General features: G+C 42.1%; 1 protein-coding gene across 2 annotated transcripts in view; it reads left to right on the top strand.

Moving 5' to 3' along the window:
* IARS1 (isoleucyl-tRNA synthetase 1) overlaps positions 1 to 12,080 on the top strand; it is an 85,709-nt gene that overhangs the window by 64,606 nt on the left and 9,023 nt on the right. For both annotated transcript variants that reach the window (XM_062208485.1, XM_062208486.1), the window contains 2 exons: positions 105 to 210; positions 6,458 to 6,583. In XM_062208485.1, coding sequence (XP_062064469.1) covers positions 105 to 210; positions 6,458 to 6,583 — 232 coding nt within the window. The remainder of the gene's footprint in view (positions 1 to 104; positions 211 to 6,457; positions 6,584 to 12,080) is intronic.

Below are 12,080 nucleotides of genomic sequence, written 5' to 3'. Positions count from 1 at the left end.
ACATGTTACAATCAACAATTTTTGTTCTTACTAAGAAGTAGCAGTCACTGTGTTACGTGACGATGTGGCATGCCGCAGTTACTCATGCGATTTCATGTGCTCAGTTAAAGGGATCTGAGCTGGAAATCACACTCACCAAAGGATCATCCCTGTCTGGCCCTGCTTGTGCGTATGTCAACCTTAGCATTTGTGCAAATGGCAGTGAGCAAGGTAAGAGTAAAAGAATTTCATGGTTTATATGGCATTTTAAATTAAACTTGTGGATATCTTTAATAAAGGCTATTATCAGGTAATTGGTAAAATCAGATAATTTCTTCTGAATTATCATCAAAATTCACTGAAATAAGTGATTGGGTCCACATTTGAGAAAATGAAGCAGACATATTTTTCTCTTCCTGTCACTAAGTGTATCTAACAGAAATCTACAGAAAAGTCATGGAAAAAGCATATTGTGAAATAACTATATGTGAATTTTAATTTTTTTTTGCACCAAAATTAACCTATTGTCTAACTTGTTATAACATTTATGAATAGGGGCTGGATTAAGCCACCACCTGCAGTGCTGGCATCTCATATCAGAGTGCTGGTTCCAATCCAGCTTCCCACTAATGCATCTAGAAAAGCAGCAGATGATGGGCCAAGTGCTTGGGTCGCTGCCACCCATGTGGGAGACTTGAATGGGGTTCCTGGCTCCTGGCTTCTGCCTGGCCCAACCCTGGCTGTTGGCAACCGTGTAGCGAATAAACTCGCAGATAGAGCATCATCTGTTGCTCTCTCTCCCCCTCCTCCTGCCCCTGCCTCTCTCCCTCTCCCTCTCCCTCTCTCTCCCCCATTCCCTGTCCTGCTTCCCTCTCCCTGTCCTTCCCCCTTCCTCTCACTCTTTCAAAAATAAATAAATAAATAAATCTTAAAAAAAAGAAAGAATGTACAGTCCCTATCAGAGCAATATGAACTCAGCCTAAAACTGAAGCAAACATCAAATTGATGTTGAAATTTGAATAGATAAGTGGTGAAATCATTGATGCTTTATGCAAAATTTGTGGGTCAGTACCTCAAAAATTCAGCAGTTTACATTCGGACAACTCATTTTAAGAAGGTATGAGGGGCAGATGTTATGGTGCAGTGGGTTAAGCTGCTGCTTATGCTCAGGTGGCAGTTCAAGTCCTGACTACTCTGCTTTTCATCAGCTTCCTACTGATGCATTCTGGGAGGCAGCACGTGATGGCTCCAGTGCTTGGACTCATGCAGCCCATATGGGAGACCCAAATGGAGTTCTGGGCTTTTGGCTTCAGCCTGGCGTAACCCTGGCAGGCATTTGGGGAGTAAACCAGTGTGTGGAAGATTTTTCTCTCTGTTACTCTGCCTTTCAAGTAGATGAAAATAAAAATTAAAAAGGAAGAAAAAGGCTGAGAGTGTTAATGAAGCAACAGCAAATCATCTACATCAGTTGGCACAGAAAAAAATTAATATTAATCCTGTTTGTGCCCTAATTGAAAAGGACCAGCAATTAACAGCAGAGACCATGACCAATTCCACAGATGTCTAATTTGTTCAGCTTACACAATTCTGAAAAATTACGGTAGAGAGAACTTTCTGCTTGATGGATCCCAATGTAATATGGGTTGTACCCATAATTAGCTGTAAACAAATGCAGAGCTTTCAGTGGAAATTTTCAGTAAGTGTCCTCAAGATCCCGAAACATGTCTTTGAAGAATCCTTTTAATTTTATTTGAAAGTAGAGAAAGGGAGAGGCAGAGAACTCCCATCTGTTGGTTTACTCCCACAGTACCTGCAACAGCCAGGGTCCAAAGCCAGGAGCCAGGAACTCAGTCTGGGGTCTCCCATAAATGTGGCAGACATCCAAGTCCTCGAAGCGTCACCTGCTTCCTCCCAGAGTACGTATTAGCAGGAAACTGGAGTTAGGAGCAGACTGAACTTGAATCTAGGTGCTCCAATTTAGATGTGAGAATCCTAACCAGTGCCTTAGCTGCTACACCAAATGTCTAACCCCTAAATAGAGCTCTTGTACAAATTAATTTTGGCAATACCATCTGGAGATAGAAAAATTTCACACACACACACACACACATATATATGACAGACATATGCAAACGTATACATATAGACAGGAGCAGATGTCATGGCTTTCATTCTAAAACTAGCCACATACCAGAAACTATATGAAATTTAATAGTTTATAAAAGAATAACTGAGTCAAATGTTTGCAATAGATGAAACAATTAAGAATAGATGAAACAATAGATGAAACAAATTAAGGTTACCTTATCAGATGGCCAAAGCTGTCTGCCAGTATTTGCAGAAAAGACTTCAGGTTTTTCATTTAGGCAGAGTTTTAACACTTGACACCGAAAGGATTGTCCATGAAATGGAAAATTGCTAAGTTAAACATCAAAATTTAAGTTTTCATGATTCTGTGAAAAGGATAACAAACTATAGATTGGGAGGATTTTACAAATAAGGTATCCAACAAAGAACTTTTAAAGATCTTTCAAAACTCAATAGCAAAACAACAATCCAATTAGAAAATGGGAAAAGATCATGAGTTGCCAGGGCTATGGAAGCCTTTAGAGTTCGCTGACTTTGATCTTATTCCAATAGGGTCATAGTCAAAGTGGAGGTTCTCTCCTCCCTTCGGAGAAGGGTACCTCCTTCTTTGATGGCCCCGTTCTTTCCACTGGGATCTCACTCACAGAGATCATTCATTTAGGTCTTTTTTTTGTTTGTTTTTTTCCATGATATCTTGGCTTTCCATGCCTGCTATACTCTCATGGGCTCTTCAGCCAGATCTGAATGCCTTGAGGGCTGATTCTGAGGCCAGAGTGTTGTTTAGGACATCTGCCATCCTATGAGTCTGCTGTATATCCCACTTCCCATGTTGGATCTTTCTCTCCCTTTTTGATTCTATCAGTTAGTATTAGCAGATACTTGTCTTGTTTGTGTGATCTCTTTGACTCTTAGACCTATCAGAGCTATCAATTGTGAGCTGAAATTGATCACTTGGACTAGTGCAATGGCATTGGTACATGCCATCTTGATGGGATTGTGTTGGAATCCCCTGGCACATTTCTAACTCCACCATTTGCGGCCAGTCCGATTGAGCATGTTCCAAATTGTTCATCTCCTCCCTCTCTTTTTCCACTCTTAGATTTAACAGGGATCACTTTTCAGCTAGGGAGATTACTGACGCCATGAACAGGAGTGTCAAATTGTTAAGTCAGCAACAGGAGTCACTGTGTACTTACACCCCATGTAGGATCTGTCCCTAATGTGTCATCTAAAGCCAAGTGATGCTATGACTGGTACTGAAACAGTATTTTTATACTTTGCGTTTCTGTGTGGGCACAGACTGATGAGGTCTTTTCTAATTATATACTGAAGTGATCTTCTGTATATAAAGAGAATTGGAAATGAAAAAAAAAAAAAAAACAACAACCTGGTGTTAAAATGGAAATGGCATAGAAAATTAATTAATTTGAAAAAAAATTATGTAGGATCTCTGTCTTTAATGTGCTGTACATTGCTATTTAATGCTATAATTAGTAATCCAATGGTAGTTTTTTCACTTGATGTTGCTATATGGGCAAAATGTTGAAATCTTTACCTAATATATACTAAACTGATCTTCTGTATACAAAGAGAATTGAAAATGAATCTTTACATGAATGGAAGGGGAAAGGGAGCGGGAAAGGGGAGGGTTGCGGGCGGGAGGGAAGCTATGGGAGGGGGGGAAGCCATTGTAACCCATAAGCTATACTTTGGAAATTTATATTCATTAAATAAAAGTTTAATAAAAAAAAAAAAGAAAATGGGAAAAGATACAAACAAAAACTTATCAGAGAATAAATACAGATGACAGAAATGCGTGTGAAAATAACATCATTAGCACTTAAGGAAATGCAAACTACAGTGCAAACTACAGAGAAATGTTACTACACACCTATCAGAATGATGAAAATAAAAAGTAGTGGCAACTAAAACTCAGTTGACAAAAACCGATGAAAAGTCATTTCATAGTCTTTATCCTGTATTAATGAGTCTGATTATAGAGTTTGGAAACAGACTTTGTTGATAATAGAATGTATTATATCTTTGCCTGTAGCATTTCTAAAATTAAGAAACAAAACTAGATTCCTAAACATATTTTGCTCATAGCACCAATGGTTTTAGATGGGAGATTGTGAACTTGAATAAATACTGTACTATCAGCTATCTTTTGATTATCATTTGCATAGTAAGTACCTTTTCCATCTATTTATCATCAAAACAAAAATATAGTGACAGTTCCAAATGTGAGTGAAGATGCAGAGCACTGGATCTCTTATTACTGGTAGGAATGTGCAATGTTGCAGCCATTATGGAAAGAGTTTGGCAGTGCCTTTAAAAGCTAAACATGTACCTTCCTCTTTTTTTAAGATTTATTTATTTCCTGGGACCAGTGCTGTAGCATAGTAGATTAAGCCTCCACCTGTAGCACGGGCACCAGTTCGAGTCCTGGTTGCTCTACTTCCAATCCAGCTCCCTGATAATGGCCAGGGAAAGCGGTGGAAGAGGCTCAAGTGTGGTCCCTGGCACCTACGTGGGACACCTGGAAGAAGCTCCTGACTCCTGGCTTTGGATCAGTCCAGCTGCTGCTGTTGTGGCCATTTGGGGAATGAACCAGCAGATAGACGACCTCTCTCTGTCTCTCCCTCTCTCTGTAATTCTGACTTTCAAATAAATCATTTTTGTAAAGATTTATTGATTTGAGAGGTAGAGTTACAGACAGAAAGAGGCAGAGAAAGAGGAGAGAGACAGATCTTCCATCTGCTGGTTCACTCCCTAAATGGCTGCAATGGCCAGGGCTGGATGAGGCCAAAGCCAGGTGATAGGGGGCTTCATCCAGATCTCCCATGTGAGCTCAGGGGCCCAATATTGTCCTGCTTTCCCAGGCACATTGGCAGGGAACTGGATTGAAAGTAGAGACTTGGACCAGCACCCATATGGAATGCTAGCACTGCAGACAGCAGCTGAACCCACTGTGCGACAGCGCTGTCCCCATGCCTGCCTTAATTATTCAGCAGCTGCACTCTGCACTCCTAGGTTTTTACCCCAGAAAACTGAAAGTTCATGTTCACCAGAAGAAAAAAAAACCTCTACATGAGTATGTATAGTAACTATTCATAATAACCAAAAACTGGAGCCAATGAAGATATTCTTCAGGAGTAAATGGTTAAACAAACTGTTGCTTCCATATCCTGGAACACAACTCAGCCATAGAAGGGAACAACTACTGATTAATGAAGCAACTTATTTGAATCTTTATATTGATGCTAACTGGAAAAATGTTCCATATATGATTACCTTTATGTTACATTCTTAAAATGATAAAATTTTCAAAATGAAAACTGTTAAAATCAGGGATTACGGAGGGAATGGGGCTGGAAGAGAATTGGGGTAGCTATTATAAAGCAACATGAAGATGTTTGTGGCTGAACTGGTCTGATCTTAATGATGGTGATGGATACATGAGTTTACACAAGTAATAAAATTGCATAGAACTAAACACATACCTCTCAGTGATCAAACATGAAACTGGAGAAATTATGATCAATGGATTGCATCAAGTTCAATATCCTGGTTGTGGTTTTGTACTACAGTTTTTGTGTTTTAAGGTTTACTTAGTTATTTGTTTGAAAGAACTACAAATAGGGAGAGACAGAGATCTTCCATTCACTTGTTCACTCCTCAGATGGCCCCAATGGCCAAGACTGAGCCAGACCGAATAAAACCAGGAGCCAGGAGCTCCATCTGGGTCTCCTGCATGGGTAGAGGGGCCTAAACACTTAGGTCATCTTCCCACTGCTTTCCCCAGGCCATTAGCAGGGATTTGGATTGGAAATGGAGCAATAGAGCAGCCAGGACTCGAACCAGTGCCCATATGGAATATTGGAATCATAGGCAGCGGCTTTACCAGCTATGCTGGCCCCTGTACTATAGTTTTATGAGATGTTACCACTGGGGGAAACTGAGTAAAGGGCCCATGGTATCACTGTCCTGTAATTGTATGTGACTATAGTTACATGCAAATAAGATGCTTAAGTCAGTAATGCCTATCACTGAATTTAAGGCAGAATAGAATAAGTCAGTATCAGGGGTCACTTGAGGATTTTTTTCTATTTTTTGTAATAATGATCACATAGTTTTTTAAGCACTCTGCGCCTTGGGGATTTGCCAACAGCTCATAAATATGAAGTTTTGAATTTAGAAAAAGACCAGAACACATTCTAGGACTTGCATATATATTGAGTGTTGCCAGAATACTATTGAGGTCATATATATTATAAACTTGAAAAAAAAAAGTTAGACTTCCTCTGTGTCCTTTAACTTTTCCTCCAAATTTAACATTTTCTTTTTAAATTTCTTTGCTGAATGAGATCTTATTTCTGTGACTTTTTAGGTGGAGTATTGCTTCTGGAAAATCCAAAAGGTGAAAACAGATTGGACCTTTTAAAGCTAAAGAGTGTTGTCACTAGCATTTTTGGTGTTAAAACTACAGAACTGGCTGTCTTCCATGGGGGAACAGGTATGTGGAAAGTTGAGATGATGTCTGTGTCCTTAACGTGAGGTGGGCTGATACGGGTCTTCATTTCACATTAGTTGTACTACATAACCTTTGCATTTTTCCTGATCTCTGAGTTGGGGTGAACTCTTCAGCAGTGACTGCCTATGTTGTCTCTCTGTGCCTCCTCACTGTGGGGTATGGCTGAAAACGCTGGGCATAATAGGCAATGAAGTTTCTAGTTCTAGCCTTTCACCTATCACTCATGTGATGAATTTCAGGCTTCAAAGACCTCCCTGTTGAGATTCAACTTTATTAAACACCGTGACTGCATCTTACTAAATCCAGATTCTCAATGAAACCCTGAATAAAATTAAGGCATTATAAAATAATCCTGTCCCACTGGTGTGTGTTGAATTGTGAGTTCTGAAAATTGGTGTGTTGAATTTCTAACCCCCAGGACCTCAGTGTATGACTTTCTTAGGGAATAGGATCATTGCACATAAAACTAGTTAAGATAGGCTGGCGCCGCGGCTCAATAGGCTAATCCTCCGCCTTGCGGCACTGGCACACCGGGTTCTAGTCCCGGTCGGGGCACCGATCCTGTCCCGGTTGCCCCTCTTCCAGGCCAGCTCTCTGCTGTGGCCAGGGAATGCAGTGGAGGATGGCCCAAGTCCTTGGGCCCTGCACCCCATAGGAGACCAGGAGAAGCACTTGGCTCCTGCCATCGGATCAGCGCGGTGTGCCGGCCGCAGCGTGCCTACCGCGGCGGCCATTGGAGGGTGAACCAACGGCAAAAGGAAGACCTTTCTCTCTGTCTCTCTCTCTACTGTCCACTCTGCCTGTCAAAAAAAAAAAAAAAAAAAAAAAACTAGTTAAGATAAAGGCACACTGAAGAAGGGTAATCCAGTATGACTGTTGTCCATATGAGAAGATGCCCGTGAGAAGATACTGGAATACATAGGAAAACACCGTGTGGTGACAGAGGCAGACAGGAGTTGAGCAACTACAGACTACAAAATACTAAAGATTGCTGTAAGCCTGTAAAAGCTAGTACGAGGCAAAGAGAGTTCCTGTAGGGATTTCAAAGAGAGCATATCAAGAACTTGATTTTGCACTTCAGGCCTCTAGAACTATGAGACAATACATTTCTGTTTTTTTAAATCTCCCAGTTTATAGTATTTTGTTTAAGCTGCCTCAGAAAACTAATACTTTATAAATCTTACTTTATGCATATTTATTTTCAGAAACTTCTCAATTGACACCTTTTTTTAAGGTTTTTTGTTTGTTCGTTTGTTTGTTTGAAAGGCAGAGTTAGAGGGAGAGACAGAGAGAGATCTTCCATCTTATGGTTCACTCCCCAAATGGCCTCAACGGCCAGGGCTGGCCAGGCTGAAGTCAAGAACCAAAAGCTTCATCCAGGTCTCTGACATGGGTGCACGTAGGCCATTCTCTGCTGCTTTCCCAGGCACATTAACAGGGAGCTGGATCTGGAGGGGAGCAGCCGGGACTCAAACCTACATCCATATGGTATACCAGCATCATAGGCAACAACTTAACCTGCTATGCCACAACACCAGCCCCACTTTTTTTTTTTTTTTTTTTTGACAGGCAGAGTGGATAGTGAGAGAGAGAGACAGAGAGAAAGGTCTTCCTTTGCCGTTGGTTCACCCTCCAATGGCCACTGCGGCTGGCTCATCGCGCTGATCCAAAGCCAGGAGCCAGGTGCTTCTCCTGGTCTCCCGTGCGGGTGCAGGGCCCAAGGACTTGGGCCATCCTCCACTGCACCCCCCGGGCCATAGCAGAGAGCTGGCCTGGAAGAGGGGCAACCGGGACAGAATCCGGCGCCCCAACCGGGACTAGAACCCGGTGTGCCGGCGCCGCAAGGCGGAGGATTAGCCTTTTAAGCCACAGCGCCGGCCTTTTTTTTTTTTTTTTTTTTTTTTTAAAGATTTATTTATTTCTTTGAAAGGCAGAATTACAGAGAGGTAGAGGCAGAGAGAGAGAAGTCTTCCATCCACTGATTCACTCCCCAAATGGCCACAACAGCTGGAACTGGGCTGATCCAAAACCTGGAGCCAGGAGCTGGATTAGAAGTGGAGCATCCGGCCGGCGCCGTGGCTCAACAGGCTAATCCTCCGCCTTGCGGCGCCGGCACACTGGGTTCTAGTCCCGGTCAGGGCACCGTTCCTGTCCCGGTTGCCCCTCTTCCAGGCCAGCTCTCTGCTGTGGCCAGGGAGTGCAGTGGAGGATGGCCCAAGTGCTTGGGCCCTGCACCCCATGGGAGACCAGGAGAAGCACCTGGCTCCTGCCATCGGAACAGCGCGGTGCGCCGGCCGTAGCGCGCTACCGCGGCGGCCATTGGAGGGTGAATCAACGGCAAAAGGAAGACCTTTCTCTCTGTCTCTCTCTCTCACTGTCCACTCTGCCTGTCAAAAAAAAAAAAAAAAAAAGTAAAAAAAAAAAAAAGAAGTGGAGCATCCGATATTCAAACCAGTGCACAAATGGATGCTAGCACTGCAGGCCGTGGCCAGCCCCCAGCTCCATTTATTTTAAAGAGGAAGTATAAATGACCAGTTAAGAAAGTAAAACTATGAATTTTAGTAGTGACCAGGAATATACAAGTATATTATTTATGAATCTTATATGAAACCACACTGAGGTACTGTTACCTGGCATCAACTTGGCAAAAACTAGGAGAGTCTCATAGTATCAAATGTTGTCAGAAATGTTACATCCCTGTAATATTCAGGAACTCTGAATTACTGCTGTATTGTGAATTGTTGGGCTGGAGCCAGGAGCCAGAGCTTCATCTGGGTCTCCCACATGGGTATAGGGGCCCAAGACTTGGGTCATCTTCTGCTGCTTTTCCAGGTGCACAAGTGGAGAGCTGGATCAGAAGTGAAGCAGCTGGGACTCAAAGTGGAGTGTATATGGGATGCTGGTGTTGTAGGAGGTGGCGGCTTTACCTAATATGCCACAGTGCCGGCCCCATAAACATTCTTATCTAAATAAGAAATAAAGTCTTACAACTATGATAGTCCTGGGTTCTATAACAAATCACATGGTCAGACTTTGATCTGCTACTTACCACGGCCCATTCCTTACACTGTTTGCCTTCTGCCGTTATCCTTTTAGTTGGGGCTATCTGAATCTTTTCTGATGGATTAGAGCCATTAGTATTCTTGCCTATATTAGGTTTTTATAGTTTTTTACTCATTTTATCACTGACAAAGTACAGGGGACTATATTCCAAGCATATTCATCCTTTATCCTCGTTCTACAGGATTAATTGCCCCAGTCAAGACTGTAAACCTCTCTTCTTCTCCTTGCTTTTTAGCTGTCTAGCCAAAAGAACTCAAAAGTGGCCAAGCATCAACTAACTTCAAGTTTAGTGAAGCCACTGCTCTGTCACTTGGTGGAAGCATTCTTCCCTTGGGAGCTAAGCCTCCAAACTAGCAGAGATCAAAGTAGTGGATATTTAAAAGTGATAAAGGAGCCATTTTGATCTCTCTTGGTTTCAGCTCTGAATCTTGGCCGTAAGGAAAATGGCACCATATGTGGGTCTATGGATTAGAGTAGGGGTCAACAAATGTTTCTCAAAGGACAGATATTAAATATTTCAGACAGAAGTCCTTAACTTGGCCATTGTAAAGCAAAAGCAGCCTTGATAATATGTTAACTAATAGGCAAGGCTACGTTTCATTAAATACACAGCTATACCGTAGTCTGTCTGTTCCTCACTTAAAGCACAAACGGGATCTTGGAGGACATTATTACACTCCCTGCAAGGTTTTGCAGCCCGTGTGGGGCTGAGAGTACAATCTTCAGAAGGCCGTGTGTTTATTTTATTTTTATTTTAAGGACAGATAGAGACAGACAAATCTTCCATCTGTCAGTTCACTCCCCAAATGCCTGCAGTAAGAGCCTGGGACTAAGTCTGGCTCTCCCAATGGGTGGCAGGGATCCAACTACTAGAGCCACCACTCTCTGCCTCCCAGAGTGTATATCAGCAGGAAGCCAGAGTCTGAAAAGAAAGAAGGAAATGAACCCAGGCATTCTGATGTGGGATACAAGTGTCCCGAGTGACATATTCACCGCTGAGCCAAATGCCCTCCCTGCTCTGCCATTTTGTAGGAATGGCTGCTTCAGGATAATAGAAGCATGGTATGGCTGATGAGTTCCCTGAACCAAAACACTTTTTCATTTTGTTTTTTTTTTTTTGCTGAAAATGGGTCAGAAACCTTGCTGTGTGAAATGCCATGTTGGTGGGCTTGACAGCATTACAGTCAGAAAGACAAATCTAGATCTAAAAGAAGTGTGTATCTCAGTAAGAACAGAGTGTTGCCTTCTCCATAATAGAAGTGATCCAGGTAACCACCCTGTCATCGGGTGCCTGGATCATTGACCCAGGCATTGATGTCATATTAGAAGTTCAGTAATGAGCCCTGCTGTTGTTAGGTAGGATACAGAGTAGTCAGTGAAGCAAAGTGAGCCTTGGAGAGTGAAAGTGGCATTGCTGAGCCCATAGGTATCCGTCCTCCCATGATGAAGCTACTAGGCAAGGACAGAAGTGGCTGGGGAAAATACTGACATCAATAGATGTCGTCATATTGTCCTCCTGATATTTAGAACTTAATTCACACAACCTGCCCAGTTGGCAAAATCTGTATTTTATCTGTATCTTACTCTGGTTTCCTTGTTGCCAAATTCTGTTCTTTCTAAGTCCCTGTGTTCCTATTTGGTTCAGCAACGAGCCCATGCCTGTGAATCAATACAGCTCCATTCCTTTGGCTGTTTCTCCTTCCTAGCAGAGTGAAGAGCCTGTTGCACTGAGCAAAGTTAGACCCAGTGGGAGGACGTGCACCCCCCACTGTTCTTCAGGCTACCCAGAATCAGAATGGGGCTGTATGTGTGCTTTTGCTTGTGCAGCATATAGTACAAAAGCATCCATAGGCAGGTCTAAATGATTCTTTCTCTGTCTCAGCGAACTTCCAGTGGTCCATGGGTATGACTGAGAGAAGATAACTTATGACCCCAAGCTGGGCCTGGGCAGCAATACCTGGTGGGACATGCTACTCATTCCCTAGGAACTTTTCCAACTTGTCCCATGCATCCACTTCACTCAGTATTTGCAAGCTACCCCCATGCACTATTCTTCAGATCATAACTATTAGTGGTCTTTCATTCATGTTTGAATACCTAAACAGTGTTTAATTTTGTATAAATGAAATTATGCTATATGTAATCTGTGTATCTTACTTTCCACATATGTTCATTATTCATCTTAATCTGCTAATGTATCATATTTGAATATAAGCCTTTCATAATGAAGTTTGGAATTTTGATATATGAGGAAATTTTAACAGCAGCCACAATAATACAGAGAAAAATTTAAAAGGGGAGAATATTTGCTTTATATTTTAAGTTACAGATAGTATGCCATTTTTGCTGCAACAATATTTCCTATTATTTGCATGTCATTAAATCATGGTTTTATGGAAAAAGCAATGCCCTTTGA

This window comes from Lepus europaeus, chromosome 12 (genome assembly GCF_033115175.1).
Source record: "Lepus europaeus isolate LE1 chromosome 12, mLepTim1.pri, whole genome shotgun sequence".
Lineage (NCBI taxonomy): Eukaryota > Metazoa > Chordata > Mammalia > Lagomorpha > Leporidae > Lepus > Lepus europaeus.
This window is presented reverse-complemented; position numbering and strand designations above follow the sequence as displayed.